Here is a 20,092-nt window from a genome sequence, read left to right as displayed (position 1 = left end):
AGGGCTAGTTTCCAAACCCAAACCAACCCCAGAAGCAGGGTTGTTCCCAACAGATTGATCGGGGCGTCACGGGCCACAGGAATCTTCTGGAGACCAAGGGTTCCCCAGGTGGCTCTTAGCATATGCACGATGTTCTTGGCATGGAACATCTTAGCAATAGTACCGTGCATGGACCCTGCTTTTCCAGCGCAATATGGAGTCTGATCAAACAGGTCACCAATCCCATCATGACCTCCATTTGGCAGCACAAGTCCACACAAATATTGGTGTATTCTTCTTAACAGGCACTGAGAAGTAATCAGGTATTTGCTCTTACTTTTTCATTCCCGAATCATAGATGAAAACAGACTCCATAACCACAGACCCACTGAGTGAGAAAGAATGTTAGTCACGAAAGAGACTGACAGCTCTGGTCTCCTTCTTACTCTGAGTCCAATGGGTTTCTGAGCCCCGTCATACACCTGCTCAATGCTCCTTACCTCTGACCCACTTCAGTTCCCACTGCCAGAAACCCAGTCCAGGCACTAATCCCCTTGTCACTATTGTGACTGATTTCCTAAAGGAAACTCTTACATGGACAGAACCCCCTTTCTCTAGCACAGCTCTGGTCATGTTCCCAATGCAGGTCTTGAAAAACCTTCCCCACTGTCTGTAGACTCATTCAAATTCCTGAGCCTGGTATCTCTGGGTCCTACAACCTGGACCCAACCTGTCTCAATCTATCACTCAGCGGCAGACACTGGAGAGTCTGTCTAAACACACTACATATGCTCACTCCTCTGTCCCTGGACCTGCTCAGCTTTGGATGACGACGCACTCTCCACTGCTTCCTTCATCACCCAGTTCTAACTTTCTTCAAAGACGAATTCATATCCCATCTCCTCCACAAGCCTTCCTGCAATGGTAGCCTTCCCTACTTCTGAACTTTTCCAGAACAATCTGTACTGCTCATCTGTAACTCAGCATGTACACTCTTGTCCTGGAATATACATTTTGTGAGCAGGTCCAGTCTCCTGCTAAGACTATAAATGCTTCCAGAGCAGGGGCTGTATCTTATTCGACTGGGTGATGCACACAAAGAGCATTCAACTGCTTACTACTGACAACCTGCTTTATCTCAGCACCTACAAGTCAAGAGGATTCAAGACTTTCTGAAGTTTGCTTGTGTGTATTTTACTTCTTATAAACACTGCATGATTCAGAAGGCAAAATCATTTCCTGAAAACTCAACTGAATGTACATTCATTGGTGCTGAGTGTTTATCAAGTGCCTATACCCAGCAAGATAGAAGATGACAGCACATCACATAACAGAGCTCTGGAGTTTATCATTCAGTTGGGGAGATAAGGGTCATATTCGCCAACAAGTCAGAGAACACTGCTGGGGCAGTATTGTTACTGTACAGTGGGGTTTAAAAAATGACAAGATCACAGAAAATAGAAATGCTTATTCCTTTTGGGTATGGCACACTGAGGCCGTGAAATTTACCTAGGAAGCAAGTCTTGCAGAGATCCATGTCGCTGCACTGCAGACACCGGTAGCGATGCCAGGGGGCAATTTCGTCACACCCATCACAAGAGATGTCCACGTTTAACAGGTCACAGTAGCGAGCAATAAACATGTGCATCTATAAGATGAAATAAAACACAATTAACCAACAGACTTTTAATGTGGCACTATTCAGTAATCAATCCACCCTTCAGTATGTACTTAAAATATTCCAGGCACTGTACTAGGTGCTAGGATTAGGGGATGTAGGAGCTTAGTGTCTACTTGGGAATTCCCTGAAGCAAACAGATGACAGCATACAGTATGACAGGGGCTTGGATAGAAATTTCAGGAGGCTTACAGGGCACGTGGAGGTTTTTCAAAGGTGCTAATTCCTCAGGTGAGACCTGAGGGGCAAACAGGCATTAGCTGGGTGGGGGTAAGGGTGGTGGGCACGCCCGATAAAAGCAATAGCAAGTTCTACAGGAGGCACAAAAGGGTCAAGGCAAGGGCTCATGAACTTGGCAATAATTCCGTATGTAGAATACAGTGTGGAGGGGGGGTAACCAGATAAAGTTAGAAAGGTTAAACCACAAGTGCCTGGGATGCTAGTCTAAGGAGTCAGAGACATTTTAAACAGAAGAGTAACTGAGCATTCTGAAAGCTCCTCTGGTTACTGAGTGAGAACGGATCAGAGAGGGCAAGACTGGAGACAGGGAGACTGACCCTGACAGCAGCTGTTAAAGCACCCCCCCAACAGGTGATAAGGGCTGGACTGGGCCAAAAGTGAGATGGTGGAAGGTGGGAGAGCTGAGAGGTAGTAGAAGACAGAGGTGAGGAACCTTGGGGGCTGACTGGTTACAGGGGCCCGCGAAAGGGAAGGGTCAAGAACAACATCCAGATTTCTGGCTTGGGTACTTGGCTGGACAAGGGTAGTGTTCACAGATACAGGAAACACTGCACAAGAAGCACTGTTTGCTGGCACTTAAGAAGAAAAACTTTCTGGGGAAAGAGTAAGGGCACCATTTCATGAGCAAAACAAACTGTTTTACTGCGAAGTCCCTGGAGGCTACAGTATGCTTTATCTTTACGGCCTAGAAATAAGGGAAATAAACCACTAAGTCACCATACGGTAGTACAGCATAGCAAATATGCCAAGCTACCTTAGAATGGCTCCCAGTAAGGTATTAACAAACAAGAGAGAAAAATCGCAAAGGCCAAGTTGGTGTGCTCCATCCAAGCACCACAGAGATGCCAAATGAGCAAAGTAACTGGCACATAGTAGGCACACAAACTAAGAAAATGAATGCATCTGAAGCAGCAGATGCCTGGCATAATGTGGTGGTGACAGATAAACCCCTAATGTGGAGATGGACATGGCAGGCTATGGGAGCCTGATGCCTCTACACATATGAATCATGTAACTCTGATTCTGGGCACACATGGCTGCTTCCACGCTCACCAGGCAACCTTCTGATTGAAACATGACTTCCCAAGTTGCTTGCCTACAGGAAAAGAATGTACCACAGACACCAGAATCCAGGGCCTCCAGCAATTCTATTTCTCACTATAAATTAATAAACTGGCACCTAATATTTTACTTCAGCCCCACGAGCCTATTTCCTGTGAATCTAGTTCTACGGGAGGGAACCACCACCTGACTGTGGTCAAGTCAGGATTCAGGGCCCCTCAGGTTAAAGACTAGGCTGGGTGATGGCCACTCACTAAGGTACTGACTGCCACCTGGAGCCCTCTCAGGGGACAGCCTGTTGGCACTCCCCCGCACAGACTCTCCTCTCCAAACTCCTAGCAAGTCACTTCAGGTTACTCTAGTTGAGAGGTCTTACTTTCCTCTGCTTCTCTGGATCTTCCTGGGCTATTTTTTCATACCAGGCCTCAAACATGCCATCCTGACACTCATCCATCCATTCTGAATTCTGCTTGGCATCAGCAAGCTCATCTTCTTCACTCCATTGGCTGAAAGAAGCACATAAAGAGAGAAAAGCATGCCTCTCCCAATAATCAAGGAAAGCGCTTGTTAGCAGACTCTGTGTCCTATGGGTCTAATACACGAGGCACTTTTAAACTTCTGAAGGGAAGAGGTCAATTCGGTTTTCAAAGCCCCAGGATTTGCCAGATGTTTGATAGATATATACCAATAAAAAGGGAGAAGCCCCTTCCAGAGTAGACTACAATGGGTGAGGAATTAGAGCTTGAAAGGTTGTACCTACATGGCATAATCCCACTCAACAACCATTTGTGGTGAACCTACTATGTGCCAGGCACTGGAGCCAAATAAAGCAAAAAAAAAAGTCCAATTTGGACATGCTCAGCACACCCTAGCGGTAGCAGCATGAGAAGGGAGTCAGGAGACCCTGGGGCCTCAGCTCTCCCGCTGGCTTCTGTAAGACCTGGACACAGCACTCAGCCCTGGTCCTCAGTTTCCTCATTTCTAATAGATAATCTCAGGGACTCCTTTTAGGTGCAAAATTACAGATTTCCATAATTTCAGTTTACAGTTTGTTTCAGCAACCGGAATTTTAAATACACAACTATTTGCTCGACAGCAAATGCAAAACATCTACCAACCAACAAATACACATTTGTTCCTTCACTTGTTCCAACAAACTGACTTCAGGCCTACTCAGACTGAGCCTGCTCCAGGTGCTATGGGGAGCGCTGAGGAAGGTGCGGTCCCTACTCCCAAGGACTGGGTCACGGAGGAGTAGGCGAAGCTTGAAACAAGAAGCAGACTGATGGCTGAAGAGCCAGAAAGCTGGTGCCCCACCCATTCCTCCTCCTTGCTGTGCCCCAGCCCTCCACCAAGAGTTCCCTCTGACAGCAGGGCAATGGCTGCGGTTTGTAAACAAGGAGACTGCTTAAATTCTATGTCCTTTTCCCAGGATATCTCTTCTGAGAGAGTGAAAATTGATGTTGATTCATTCACTGATTTCCTCCTAATTATCTCCTCTTGCTCTTCTTCCGCCTTTCTCTTCTTTCTTTTCTACAGACATGAGTGATTAATGGGTAAGAGGAATGAGAAGTGCAAAGAAAAAAAAAAGAAAACTTTGCATACTATTTTTTCCCCTCATACCTTAAGTCCTTGTAATGTGCAAGAGGTTACAGTGGCTAAAAATCACACACACACCAACAACAACAGAAAAAGATTCTCCAATTCAACAAGCTATATGAGGAGCTCCAAAAATGAGGAGAAACTCATGCTGAGTTCACAATACCACCACCACCACTTTATATACAGCACCATGCACCAGACACCTGCTAAACACTGAGAAACGGGACTCATTCATTCTTCGCAGCAATCCTGAGGCAGGTACTGTTATTACCTCCAGCTCTAAAGATGAGGAAACTGAGGCACAAAGGAGTTTAAAAAGTTGCCCGAGGTCATCCAGCTAGTATGTGCCAAAGCCAGGATACTCCCCAGAAAGTCTAGCTCCAGGCCCGAGCTCTGAATGTGCTACGATCCCTGTACTTGATTAGCTACTGTAGGAACTGCAGAGTGCAGGACTGTGTCCTTACCTGATCACACTGTCATGGACACTTATATTTTCTTGTGACATTTTCATGAGGAGATCTGGTAACTGAATGTCAACAAAGAAGGTGAGATCACTGGGTTCCCAGCCCATATCCAAAAGATGAAGCAGGGCCGTCTGGACACAGGACAAGGCAGGCAGCAAGGACCTGAAGAGGCCACGAAGGTGCAAGTTACTAAAGCTGCCCATCATCCACAGAGACAACAGAAACAATGTGAATCAGAGCCCTGGTGTGCTTGTCAGGGGAAAACAGAAGGGAACGCCAGACTGCTGTTTTGGGTTCCTTATAATCTCTTTTCCAATTTCTCAGACTCCATATAAACCTTCTTCAAGCAACAGATTAAGCAAAAGAGTTCTGAAAGCATAAAGAGAAAGGTCTCCACCCTGCTAGGACTACCACAGGGGACACTTTACGGTAAAGGACTGAGTAGTAAAACTCACCTCTGATAAACAGCAAGGTCAGGGCCAGGCCCAATTAGCCTAGGTTATACAGCTCAGATGTAGAGAAGAACCATTTGATTTAAGGTTTATGTCTAAACCACTTACTATGGAGGAGACTGGGGAATGGCTTTCTATTCAAGTTTTGTTTGTTTTTAATTTTTATTGGGATATAACTGATTTACAATGTTGTGTTAGTTTCAGGTGTACAGCAAAGTGTCTATTCAAGTTTTTAAAATTGAAAATAACAGGTTACAAATTTTCAGATGAACCAAAACCCATCCACTTTAAAAAACTGTACACACCATATAGAAAAAAGGCTGGGAGAAAATATACTGATAAGTTAACATTAGCAATTAGCTCTAGACGGTAAGATTAGGGGTTATTTTTATTTTACTCTTTGTGCTTTTCTGTATTTTTAACAGTGGACATGTATTTCTTTAAAAAATCAGAAAAAACAGAAATAATTTTTTCTCTAGAAATCATAAAATTATCCCGTACCTGTCGTTTACGTTACTAAACCCTTTAACTGCTTTGACCAAAAACAGAACAAACTGATAGTAAGTGTCTCGAATTTCTTTGTGTAGATCTGCACCACAGCCCTCCAGGTGTCCAAAATAACTAGAAACAGAAGAAATTACCAGTCACTTAATTGCCAGAACATTAATCACTTAATTGCTAACGAAGTGGCACAGAAACTTAATAAAAACATAACTTCAGAAAGTAACAGACAAAACAGCAAGTGACTCATCTGCTTGGATCAAGAAGGTTGCCCACCAGGAGTATAGAGATGACAATTATTAACCTTTCTTTGTTATTATAAAAACCACCCTTCCCACCACTACCTGAGCGCCTGGTACCATGTTAAGTATTCCTCACAAATTACCAAAGTTAATCCTCTCCACACAGTCACGCCCACCCCTCTGCCTCCCTTCAGTGACGACTTCCGTGCCAAGCTCAGTGTCTTTCCGACCTTGATCCTTGTCACCTTGGAGACTCCAACACCCATGGGAATGATGCCCCAGTTCTGCCGTCTCTGGATCCTCTGCCCTCTTCACCTCCAGCGATCTTCTCCTCCAGCCCCTTTGCCATCCCCGTCTGATGGTCATTTCCTTGACCTTGTCACCACAGTAACGGCGTTACCTCTGAAATCCTGACTTCAGAGCATCCTGCTCTGACTGACCTCTCACCCTGCTCACCTACACTGCGACTCCCACCAATCCCAGGGAGCCCCAAGCCATGATGCTCCCTCACGTTGACTATCCACCACTGCCGCCAGGCTTTCTCTTTGCCCTGTACTCAGCTTCAATTCCATGGCCCGTCACCATAATCATACCTTAGCAATCACCAAGTCATTTGCTGCCTTCTCCCTCCACATACTTGCCTGAGAAATTATATGCCAACATCAAAATAGCTAATTGTTGCTGGAGGAAACACCACACAACCAAGCTGACTAGTAGTACTTTACGTTCACAACCATAATTCTCAAATAATCTCTCCAAACTGTCAGGCAATCAGACCGGCTGTCTCAATTTTCACTACTGTTTCAAACCTCCTGCTTCTTCTTAAACTTCCACTGCCTCCTCCTAAGCCATCATTTAGAGCTGATACCTACCCTCAAATTTTATATTTTGAAAACAGAAATGATCCCACAGGAACTCCCCCATCTTCGCACCACCAAACCTACCAAGCAACTTGCATCTCTACCCCAGTGTGTTTCCTCCTGCTGCCAGGGAGATAGTCTCCCTGGCTCTCAAAGGCCGACCACTATACTTAACCACTGCTACTGCAATTAAGCCCTCCTTCCTGCATCGAGTTTTCCTCACTACTGACCCACTCCCGTCAGTGTACAGTATACTCTGCTATCTCTTCAAAACCCTCAGCTGATGCTACATCCCCTGCAATTACTATCCTAATCCCCTGCTCCCCTTTAAGGCCAAATTTCCTGAAATAATTGTCTAGTCTCCCTCTCCATTTCATCACCCCCATTCTCTTCTCAACCCAGTCCAACAGAGCTTGTGGCCTCATGGCTCCAGTAAGACTGCTGTCAAATCTAGTGTGTTCTTATCTCTCTCAACCTCTCACATCAGCATATGACACAATGGACCATTCCTATCTATTTTTTTTCTTTTGACTGTGTTGGGTCTTCGTTGCTGTGCACCGGCTTTATCTAGTTGCGGCGAGAGGGCTACTCTTCGTTGCAGTGCGCGGGCTTCTCATTGCAGTGGCTTCCCTGTTGCAGAGCACGGGCTCTAGGTGCATGGCCTTCAGTAGTTGTGGTGTGCAGGCTCAATCGTTGTGGCGCGCGGGTGCAGTAGTTGTGGTGCACAGGCTTAGTTGCTCCACAGCATGTGGGATCTGCCCGGACCAGGGATTGAACCCGTGTCCCCTGCATTGGCAGGTGGACTCTTAGCCACTGCACCACCAGGGAAGCCCCATTCCTATCTTTGGAGATACATTCCTCTGTCGGCTTCGACGGCACCACCATCCCCTGGTTTTTGCTCTTGGTGGTCACTCCCTGGTCTCCTCATGACTCCTCTTCCTCTGCTTGGCTTCATCTAAATAAAGAAGTGCCCCTAATGCTCAGTCCAGAGCCCCCTCTTGTCCATCTCTCTGCACTCTTTCTAGAAGCTCTCATCTGGTCTCACGGCTTTACATACCATCTATATACTGACAACATCCAAATTCTATCCCTACTCCTGGTTTCTTCTGAGATGTTTAGACTCTTATCTCTATTTTCTCATATCTACTTGGGTATGAAAGAAGCAGTTCAAACTTAACATGGCCAAAACAAAACTTCTGATTATCACCCCAATCTGTTCCTTCCATACTCTTCCCCTCAGTAAAATGTATCACCATCCACCCAGCTGCTCAAGCCAAAATCCTAGAGGTTTCTTTCCCCATGACTCTTTTCATTCACCCTCTACGTCTAATCCATCAACAAGTCCTTACAACTCCACCTCCACGGTGTATCTTGAATCTCACCCTTTTCTCTCCTTCTCCAGTACTATCTCCTGGTCCAAACCACCTCCACCTCTTGCCTGGGCTACTGCAGCAGTCTCTCCACTGCTTTTCTTCCTTCCACTCTTTTTCATGTAGTAGCCAGAAGTATCTTTCATAAAGATACATCACAGTGTGTTCCCCTTGGGCTTAAATTTCTCCAGGGACTTCCCATCTGCAACTCTGGGTAAAATCCAAACACCTTAAACCATGTCCTACAAAGCTTTACGTAATATGGGCCCTAATTTCCTGACCTCACCTCCTCCTATTTCTCTTGCTCAGGCACACTGGCTTTCTTTCTGCTCCTTGGGCTAATCCCCCACCCTAGGGTCTGTGTGGTGGTCCTTCTGCCTTTAGTGCTCTTCCCCTGGATCTCAGCTGGTCAAGTCATGCCTTGGTTCCATGTCCTCCTCAGCCTGCCTAACCCAACTACACAAATTAGGTCACTCTGTATGAAATCACCACATAGCCAGGTTATAGATCATATTTTTCGTTTGTTTGTGTTTGTTTTGTTTTGTCTGTCTCTCCTAAACAGAATACAAGCTCCACTAGAACAAGGATCTTGTCTGCCTTGCCCACTGCTATATACAACACCTAGAACAGTGGCTGGTAGAGACAACACTCGGGAAGTGTTTACCAAGTGGCTGCTGAAACAACCTTGTGAGGTACCTAGATTTATGTTGTTATAGTAAATGAGCATTAAATGTGGCCCCCAGCTTCCAGGAGCCAAATGATGAGTACGGGTGCACAGGCAATACAACCCTCATTGGTAAAATAAAGTTGATAAACTCATCAAGAGGAATAAACATGTTCTGGTATTTACTTACTGAAAGGATAGAACCCATTTTTCCTTAGAATGAGAGAATGAATTGTTCAAAAACATGAATTTGTATCCTACATGGAAATGATAGAGCTCTTACTTAGAGAAGACAATCAGGATTTCTTTAAAACGACCCCACGGCTTGTCTTCCTCGTACTTTGGACTTACTTGGTAAACTCTTTCTGGCAGGTCAGAAGCTCCAACAGGAAAAGTATGAAAGGTGGGTGGAAGCAGTGAGGCTGCCCAAGGGACTCTGTACAACACTGAATGATCCTCAGGACCTCGAGGATGCTCCGGGCTTGGGCCTTCCTCAAGGAAAGAACCTTTACAACACTGGAGACAGAACTCAAGTCAGGAACACCCAGAAAACTCTCGAGCTGGGGCAGAAAGAAAACAGACCCCTACCCAAGTTCTGATGCCGTATTAATAAAAAGGAAACACTATTGTGAGGTATCATTCAGGAAGGATAGCAAGACCTGTTTGCTACGTTTAGTCATTACTCAGCAGCACTACAAATCAGTTCACTGTCCAGAAGCCCAACAACTCACGTTGAACAATTAATTGATTAAAAAGGAACTCTGTCTCTGTGGTAAACCAGGGACAAACTTAGGAAAGGAAATTAAAATATGCAATACTTCCAGAGGTATAGGCCCACTGACAAGTAATTTTGCCAAAAATATCAAATCCTAAATTTCTCCCAGCGTTAAAATAAGACAAATTTATTTTGGCAGCTAGGAAGAGAAATGTTTCTTTTCTTATCCAAATGGTACATTATTGATATAATGTATATATAGCATAATGTACAAATCTCAAGTGAAAAAAATACTTCTTTAAAAGAAAAACAAAATCAAAACTTTTCTTGAACATTCTAAGACAAATCTTGATCTGTCCTCCAAGTATTATTTGCTCATTTTTTTTGTTGGTTTTTTTTTTTTGCGGTACGTGGGGCTCTCACTGTTGTGGCCTCTCCCGTTGCAGAGCACAGGCTCCAGATGCGCAGGCTCAGCAGCCATGGCTCACGGGCCCAGCCGCTCCGCGGCATGTGGGATCTTCCCGGACCGGGGCACGAACCCGTGTCCCCTGCATCGGCAGGCGGACTCTCAACCACTGCGCCACCAGGGAAGCCCTATCTGCTTGTTTTTAACATGAACTTCAAGTCTTTGACAAGACTGGGTACCTGCTGCTTGAAAAGAGAAGGCGCTCACCTCTCGTGGGAGAGTGACAGATCTTTAATGAAGTCCATGGCATCCTTCAGCACAGGGTACTTCTCTTTCACTGTGGGCAACGGTCTGGCCTCCTCTACTGAGCGGAAGGAGAGCAGCCGGAGCCGCCCCCGGGTGAAGGGAGGCCGCCGGGTGGGAGTGGAAGGTGATGAGGGCTCTTCGGCTGTGGCAGAGGACACTTCCGTGGCAGGAGCACCACTGCTGGGCGGCAGCGTGGGCTGGACATCCAAGCCAGGACTCCTATCTTCCACAGCAGGGGGCGCTGCTTTGGTGGGAGATGTGGAGGCTTGGAAATGTTCTTCCACCACAGAGCTTGTCCTCTGGCGCTTGTCCAGTGGCCGCAGATGATCTGTGTCATCTACAGCCACCAACTTGTCACAGCCTTCTTTTGAACTTACACCCATGGGCAAAAATTTCAGTAGTAGAAGACTCTTCTGAATACACTCTTTCGCTAAATGCAAAATGCAAGAAAGATAATGAAAAAAAGTCGAAATTAAACTCGTTACCTACTTTTGCATTGAAAATAACCTACTTAAACTCTACAGTTTAGGACAAGAAATACCTCCATTAACACAGTGATATACACATCTACTGACAGGACAGAATCAAATTTTCTCTCATTATATACATCAAAATCTCCCTAGCACTACCATCAGCACACTTAAAGTTTTATTGTGGACATTTTCAAATATACACAGAGAGAGAATAGTATAAGGACCCTTCCCCTTGCGCAGATTTAACAGCCATCAATCCAAGGCCAGTCTTTTTTTCACCCACTCCCACTCCCCACTCCCTGGATTACTTCCATGCAGATCCCAGGCATCACATTATTTCATCTGTAAAATCTCCAGTATATTTCACTAAAAAAAACTTTTAAATAATAACATAACCATGAAATTTTAAAAGTTAACAGTAATTCTTTAATTTCATTAAATATTCAGTGTGAATACACTTTAAAAACATAACAAGATGTAGCTCAAAAAGCACTTCGTGCCTCCTAAGGAAAGTAATTAGAAAGATGCTCCGTCTGGATCATGTTAATAAACAATTAACAACTGGCACTTCTCTATTTGTGAACATCCTTGGAAAATACATTTAGTGCCTGTGTTACCTTCCCTAGGCCAACACAGCTTCAACTAAACTTATCTAGAAGGTGGGTCACTGGTTTTCTACAAAATGGAAACAGAAGGCCCAGTGATGACAGCTGGAGATGGCACTCACCCAGGCTCTCGGGGTTCACCTCAGCAGCTTCTGGCCCGCGTTGTTCTTCTGCCTCATTCCCCAGGCTCATCAGGGACTTCTGCTTCATCTCTAACTGGGGAAGGATTTGAGCCACATAATTACGCTGTCCAGACAGGGCAGCAAGGGCAGCCACAGCAAACTACTTCAAAAGCACACAGTGCTGAGATCCTGGAGAACTTTACAGTCCTGTGCACAGGACTGAGCTGTTTTTGTTTGTCCTAGAAATAATTCAGGATTTGAAGCTGCCTAAAGGTCTATCTGCAAGACCACCTCCTTTTCAACTATGTGTTATTTGGGAGGGATTTGTAACCATGACCCTATTCTTTAAAAAATTCTAGAACCCTGGAGTTGGAGGGGCCCTTACCTAAAGCTGACCTAGTACAGATAAAGAAGTGAGGTCTCAGGACTTCCCTGGCGGTACAGTGGTTAGGACTCCATGCTTCCACTGAAAGGGGCATGGGTTCAATCCCTGGTCGGGGAACTAAGATCCTGCAAGCCGCGTGGTGTGGCCAGAAATCACACACCCGGTTTGCAGCAGAGGTTGAACCACAAGTTGATCTCTATTCTCCTCCGAAGGCGGGGACACCTCTAAGTGATGCTGAGACTGCCAGGCAGAGAATGGTGCTTCTAGTACCAGCACAGGAAATGGTCACAGTTTGGGCCATGGTGCTGACAGCCCAGAGAGAAGACCATGTGTGATGTATGTAGACCAAGGTCTTAGAGAGAAGGCTGGTATCTTGTCCAATCATCGGCAGTCTGTCATATGCTAAGCCAGAAGCATAATCTACACTGTGCTTTGTCACAATTGCCAAATCCTTTTTACTTGAACTGTGTGTGGCCACTGACTTTGTCGGACACTTTCTTAAATTGCTATTACTGTCTTGGTTCCTTTGTCAACACAGTCTTCTGATCCACCCGCCGCCATTCTGATGATGATACCTTTTAGTTTCTTTTGAGAGTCCCTGTTCATTTGGGTCTCCATCTATCTATCTTGTCTACATTGAGCACCAACTATGTTCTACTCATTGTGGATTTTGTCCAAGGCTGTCTGTTCCTGGATAAACTCATACATTAAAAAAAAAACTATTACCAATGATTTGAAGTTATCCTTATCTCTGCCTTGACATTTATATTCTTTCACATTTACTAAATTCTCCAGCTAGGTGTCTTAAATAACCTAGATGTCCTCATACATAACAGGTCTCAAACTGAACTTAGCACCCCACTCCCAGATCCAAGACCATTCTTCCTATTCTGGTCAACGCTTCTACCCACCCACCAAGTCACCCAAACCAGGAACACGGAAACAGTCCTAAATTCCATTTGCCTGTTCACCACTCAGATCAATCACACAGTCTAATTATCTTATCTCCCAAGTAGCAGAAGCCATCCTCATCTAATTACCACAACTAGTCTCTTGCTTTCACTCTTATTACCAGCCTCTACTCATTTATTTTAAGACTGCTTTCTCAATTACTATACAATATTTAAGGTGGTTGTAAATATATATATAAATAATACTAATATATACTCATCTCCACACCTAAGAAATAAAAACAATTCTCCTGAATTTGTTATCATTTCCATGCATTTGTATAATTTTACTACATATTTATGTACATAACAGATCTAGTTTATGTTTAAGCTTTATACGAGGAATATCATACCTACGCATTCTTCTACAACTTGCTATTTTTTGCTCATCATCACATTTGTGAGCACCACCCATGCTGATACAGGCAGCTCTACTTCATTCACTTTCACTGTAATACAGCATTATACAGTAATATAATATATAATCTTTTTGTCTGTTCTATAAATGGGACATTTTGTTCTTCCAGTTTATTGCTGTCAGGAACAATGCTGCAGAACTACTTTTCTAAAATGCAGAAAGCCCTCTCCTTTGCAAGAGTGCTCTCCTCTGCCTAAAACTGTCATCTAACACAATGCTCTTCCCCCTAGTCTAAAAGGTTAGGTTCCACCGAGCAGCCTTTGGGTTACAGAAGGAGGTAAGCGGGGGCTCAATTGAGCCCTGTTTACTCTGACAATCTCAACATTCACCAAATTATGATTTCAAGGGTTCTAAATTATTTTTTATCCATTCACATCACTGAACTTTAGTTTTGAAAAACATTCCTAAAGTTAAATTCTTGAGAAGAGAGCTACTTACCTTAATTCAATGATATCATGGTGGGAAAACTCAAAATGCATAAAAATCACATGCAAAGGAAAACCTTACCATCCATATTCGAATCCCATCTGCCAAGGAATACACCTGTGCGAACTCCTCACTCAGGGCTGTCTTGCCCCCACTGTTTACTGGGGAAAGGAGAGGTTACATTCAGTTAACACAATTCACTACTGCAACATGAAGCCCAAAGTCACCTCCCAATCTCCGCAAAGGAAAACTCTTCCCCTGACACTTGCACATGGGGGTTCCTAAGAGAGGACTGGGGGAAAAAAACTATCAATTAAACCACAAACACCTGTAATGGGTTCTCTGTGTTACTTCAAACTAACTTTTTTCAAACAAACCGCATCTGAAATGGATATACTGTTAAAGTAAAATATTAAAAGTAAAAATATAAAAGTAAAATATAAAAAAATTAAAAGCAAAATAAAAATTATTAAAAGTGAGTAAAAAATAATTATTGACATGGAAAATCTACAAACAATAAATGCTGGAGAGGGTGTGGAGAAAAGGGAACCCTCATGCAGTGTTGGTGGGAATGTAAATTGATACAGCCACTATGGAGAACAGTATGGAGGTTCCTTAAAAAACTAAAAACAGAACTACCATATGACCCAGCCATCCCACTACTGGGCATATACCCTGAGAAAACCATAATTTAAGAAGAGTCATGTACCAAAATGTTCAATGCAGCTCTATTTGCAATAGCCAGGATATGGAAGCAACCTAAGTGTCCATCAACAGATGAATGGATAAAGAAGATGTGGCACATATATACAGTGGAATATTACTCAGCCATAAAATGAAACGAAATTGAGTTATTTGTAGTGAGGTGGATGGACCTAGAGACTGTCATACAGAGTGCAGTAAGTCAGAAAGAGAAAAACAAGTATCATATGCTAACACATATATATGGAATCTAAAAAAAAAAAAAAAATGGTTCTGAAGAACCCAGGGGCAGGACAGGAATAAAGATGCAGACGTAGAGAATGGACTTGAGGACGTGAGGAGGGGGAAGGGTAAGCTGAGACGAAGTGAGAGAGTGGCATGGACATATATACACTACCAAATATAAAATAGATAGCTAGTGGGAAGCAGCCGCATAGCACAGGGAGATCAGCTTGGTGCTTTGTGACCACCTAGAGGGGTGGGATAGGGAGGGTGGGAGGGAGACGCAAGAGGGAGGGGATATGGGGATATATGTATATGTATAGCTGATTCACTTTGTTATACAGCAGCAACTAACACAACAATGTAAAGCAATTATACCCCAATAAAGATGTTAAAAAAAAAAACATGGAAAAAAGTTCATGGTATATATTAAGTAAAAAAGGCTGATAATGAAACAGTATGTACAAAATTGTCTTATTTAAAAAGAGTATACATAGTAAAAACATGGTGTGTATATATACATACGTACACATATAAATATACCTAAATAAAAGGCCAGGTAGATATATAGAAAAATGATAACAGAAAAATGTTCTTGAAGTGGTGAGATTATAGTTGATAATTACTTTAAGCTCTTCTGTACTTTGTAAGTTTCTACATGAATAGGTATTATTTTTATAATTAGAAAAATAACAAAAAAGTTCTTTTTTCTTTTTTTTTTTTTTTAAAGAAAGACCCATGAGGCCTGTCCCTTTTCATCTAAAAACCAAAGGATAAACTACTAGAACACAGTGACACTCTCTGTTGAGCCAATGTAAATGCAATGTATTTTCTGAATACCTAGAGTGTGCCAGGCTCTATACCAGGCACTGGCAAACACTATGCTGAAAAAAAAACATGGTTCCTGCCCTCAAGCAGCTTAGAGTCTAGTTGAAAAACTCCTCCCGTACATTTCTAACCCAAAAGGGTGACAAATTTTTAGACAAAGATGAGCAAATTAGCTAGACAAGGACCACTCTCAAAGTAGTTCAGTCTTGAAGAACCCATGAATAGCCCCTTAGAGGCAGGGACAGAAAGAACTGGGAACCAACTTTACCTCTTTCAAAGCAACAGTGGTAGGTATTCTAGAAACAACTTGTATTTGGTAAAATATTTCTAGTTCCTACATTTGATTGTGTGTTTCTTAACTGCAAATAGGTATGTGATAGCCGAACATGATTTGAAAAAGAGCTGGGGGAGAGTTCTATCTCTCAGCTTTTAACTCACAAGGCTTTTATCCTTCCACTGAAAGTTCCCACAGGTAACAAAGGCTGTCCAGTTGTCTTACTACAATTTGATTATGGAAACATGTACCGAATTTTTTTTTCCAAGACCATACAGGTCAGCAGGCCCCTCATCCCCAGCAGAAATATACTCTCCCATGTGACAGCTGTTTACTTAAACCACTCATGCTTCAGTACAGTTTTATTTACTTGAGCAGCTTCTTAAAGGAAATATTAAGATTTGAAGGAGTAATTGAGATGATTTGGACATCAGGAAATAAACTCTGCAATGTGGGACACACAAGACTAAGCAATAAAGGTAGCAGTGCTAATAATATCAACAATAATAATAATTAGAGCAATAAGCAATTACCTACTCTAAGAAAGGAAGCATTTGTTCCTGTTTCTTTCATCAGCACCATGGAAAGAACACATATCCTGCCAAAGTGCTTGGGACAGCCCATAACTTGTCTTTACGTTGGGTTTGAAATGTTTTTCCCCTGAAAGATTATGCGCAGGGAGAGACCCTCCCTCTCCGTGGGTCCTGTTAGGCTGCAGTCTACACTTATAGTAAATACACAGAGATGGTATCCCTGGGGGACATGAGGAAAAGAAATGGCAAGGAGCAGGCTATCAACGAAGGAAACCAAGCAGGGATGATGCTACAAAGAAGCTGCAAGTCTAAAGATGGAGTTAATACCTGCATTTCCTCCTTGGTTATCAGCACATTCAATTACCTAAACATCTCAGGTTTAAATTGGAATTTCTTAGCATGTTAGAGCTAATCTAAACTTTACGGATAAGGATACTCAGGTGCAGAAAGGTTATCTGATTAACCTGAAGCTGCACAACTTCTAGTTTGTGAGCTGGGACTACAACCCAAGTTAAGGTTTCTTTCCATTAAACTTCTCGCCAGTTTTCCATGAGAATTCTGGATTACAAATTACCTGCTAATTAGGAAACTCAAGGCTACTTGCTATATACTGCAATCTGCTAACTATAAATTGGTCACAAATCTTTTGACTGGCAAAGTAGGACTGACAAGATGAAGTCTATAGTTGTAGAAGTATGTTTATGTTCCAAAATATTTTACAACTTTCACTTAAGATAAGCTTTCTTAAAACTTAGCAATTGGCCTTCAGATCAAAAACATTCCCTGTAATATAAGTTACCATATTTTTGCAGCTTCTCATATAAATCTGGAGTGCGATACACCAGAGCAGCAAAGGTGGCGTTCACAGCTTGATCAATAGTGGAACCAGCAACTATATCTGTCTTTGGGGCCTGTTTTCTACATGCCTGTATGAATCCTTTGAAAAGTTCTGAATATGGCCCACAGAAGTTCTGGGCAGGATCTGACTGTGCAAAGTCAAGAAGAAATTGGTGGCAGGGATCATCAGGGATGTTCTTAACCTGGGAACAACAACAACAAGAAAAACCATCATGTTTAATGCATTCATTCAAAAAATAAAGTTTACTGAACACCTACTAGGCCAAAGCAGAAGTATAAAACACGGTGCTTACTCTCAGGAAGTTTCAATCTACTTGGGGGAGATCAGACAGATACATGGGTTAAAAAAAAAGGTAAACATAAATAAAACATTAAAAGCATTAAAGCTACCACTACTGTAAAGCGTAAGATTATCAAGTGCCAAATGCCTAGAAGGGACACCCAGTGCTGAGAATCCACAGGGGGGAGCTCCTGGCAGGTTAAAGTAACTACGGAAAGCCTCCTGGAGGGGACGGGCTTTGGACTGGACCCTGAAGACTGCGCAGGTTTGGCCCTGAGGAACACAACCATGAGCAAAAGTTAAGAGTCAGTGGGGAGACTGACCTGGCCTGAAGTCTCAGCTGGGGAGTGGTGGGAACTAGAGTCAGATAGGTAAGGTGAAAGGAGACTGTAGAGAGCCTTGACTGTCACACTGAGGAGTTTAGACTTCACCCTGTGGGCAACGGGGAGCCATTAATGGTGCTTGGCAGTGGAATGACAAGATAATGCAGTGATTAAAAAAACTTGGTAGGTACCAATGTAACAACGCAAGTGCAAGATAAGGGTCTGAATAAAGATGGAGACAGAGGAGACAGACAGTGGTGAACATCTCAAGGAAGAAGCCACAGGGCTTGCAGCTGACTGGACAGGAAAGGTGAGAACAAGGTGGGGATAAAGGTGATGCCAGGGAGCAGTGGTTCAATGCCTGGGAAACAATAATGACAGTAACAGGAGCGAGAAGTCCAGGGAGACGTCCTGGTTTTACACCTCTGAGTTAAAGGGCATCAGAACACTTAAATGGAAATACCTGACAGGAAGATGGGGATACATGACTGGAGCCTGAGAGAAGAACCAGGGCTGGAAACTGACATTTAGGTATTTTTCACACAGATATGACAACAGAAGAGAGGAGACAGCATCAAGTCTTGGTGGGGTGCAGGAAAGGGGAGAAAGCCCAAATGAAGCCTACTCTTTAGAGAAGGAGGAAGAAGAGAGGTCAATAAAGGGAGTAGATGGAGTGGTGAGATTAAGAGAAGACAGTGGGCTGCCATGGAATAAGAGAAGGAGCAGAGAGGCAAAGGAGAAGAGAAGCTGAGCAAGAACCCCTGGATTCAGCAATTAACTACTGAAGAACTGGGGTAGGGGGAGGCAGGAAGAAGGGAGGAAAAGTAGTAGAGCAGAGAGAGAAGGGCGGAGAGATGAAGAAGAGACAGTGGGCAAACTTGTTTCGTTTTTAATTATTATAAGCCTAAATAATGTGTTACTGTTCCATGGAGAACAAATAAGTACAGCATAAATCATTTATTCTGAAGTTTGACTCAGCGGGCACCGGAAATAGACTCGACTTGTTTGTTTAATAACTCCATCAAGAGAGATTTACTGAGCACCTACTGTATATCACTGAAGAGTCAGTCAGTCAATACTTCTGAAGACCCGTTACACTGGCCCCTGTGGTGCACAGTGGGGACCCCAAGTGAACAAGGGATATAGTTTCTGCCCTCGAGGAGCTAACAGCTCAGTGGGGGTGATAAGATACAAACACAGACGTTTATAATTTAAAGTAATAAATATTAGTAAACATTTCCCATTCCAAATACAAAGACAAGAGAAGAACAAATACCTCCTTATTATCCTGGGGTGGGTGAGTGGGCCAGCTTGCTTCTAATCCCAACTCTGGACATATTTGGTGCCTGAACACAGGTTTCCACAAGGGGGAGTTTAGGACTAATGCCATTTTTGCCTGAGGTATTGCCATGTTACTTCCTAACTCTGGAAAGAGAAAAAGAAGGCTGATGAGAGTTCTATTTTTTCCTTAATATACTGAGAATCTTTGAACTGGTGAAGAAAAGCTTTTAAAAAAACTTGGGCATTAGGACTTGGAGGGAATTCACACACATTTAGCAGAATGTAATTGTGATACTTCATAAACAAATACCCCAATGAACCCAAGCCATCAGGCAGTCCTGAAATGCTACCATTCTCTACGACAGCTTCAGTTACAGGTGCCTCTGAAATGACTTAACCCGTGTAGTAAGTTGAAAACAGAATGGGAACTACCTCTAGGGTATAACAGGAGACCATTTAGAAACGTTCCATTATGGGGACATGTTCACAATTCATAAACTTAAGTTTGTAAAAAATAGCAGCAATAATTAAATACCCACCATGTATGTGTTTATGAATAAACAAAGAAAAAAAACTAGATAGAAATAGATTAAAATGTTAATAATAGTTATCTCTGGGTATCAGGATTAAAAATGGCTTTTCCCCTTGGCTTTTTTCCGTTACGCAATTTTTGTATGATGTTTTACTTTTAAAGTGAGGAAAAACTCAAGACATGATATAGAAATAAAATACGCTAGCAAGTTTCATTCTATTTCTTGTTTCACTCATCCTTGGATGAATTTAACAAATAAGTTGAAGAAATCACTTTAAGGCTAAATCCATGTTCACATATTTATACATATTCACACAAATATTCAGATAATTAGAGAAT

At 43.0% G+C, this 20,092-nt stretch overlaps 1 protein-coding gene across 4 annotated transcripts in view; it reads right to left on the bottom strand.

Annotated features, from left to right (window-relative positions):
* Positions 1-20,092, bottom strand: part of ZZEF1 (zinc finger ZZ-type and EF-hand domain containing 1) — a 115,262-nt gene that overhangs the window by 36,252 nt on the left and 58,918 nt on the right. For all 4 annotated transcript variants that reach the window (XM_067717384.1, XM_067717381.1, XM_067717382.1 and 1 more), the window contains exons 25-34: positions 19,217-19,365; positions 17,279-17,519; positions 14,002-14,081; positions 11,742-11,835; positions 10,503-10,971; positions 9,466-9,630; positions 5,979-6,098; positions 5,026-5,187; positions 3,336-3,465; positions 1,489-1,627 (exon numbers count right to left, since the gene is read on the bottom strand). In XM_067717384.1, coding sequence (XP_067573485.1) covers positions 1,489-1,627; positions 3,336-3,465; positions 5,026-5,187; positions 5,979-6,098; positions 9,466-9,630; positions 10,503-10,971; positions 11,742-11,835; positions 14,002-14,081; positions 17,279-17,519; positions 19,217-19,365 — 1,749 coding nt within the window. The remainder of the gene's footprint in view (positions 1-1,488; positions 1,628-3,335; positions 3,466-5,025; positions 5,188-5,978; positions 6,099-9,465; positions 9,631-10,502; positions 10,972-11,741; positions 11,836-14,001; positions 14,082-17,278; positions 17,520-19,216; positions 19,366-20,092) is intronic.

Source organism: Pseudorca crassidens, chromosome 19 (assembly GCF_039906515.1).
Source record: "Pseudorca crassidens isolate mPseCra1 chromosome 19, mPseCra1.hap1, whole genome shotgun sequence".
Lineage (NCBI taxonomy): Eukaryota > Metazoa > Chordata > Mammalia > Artiodactyla > Delphinidae > Pseudorca > Pseudorca crassidens.
The sequence above is the reverse complement of the archived record's forward strand: the minus strand, read 5'-3'. Positions and strand labels throughout refer to the sequence as shown.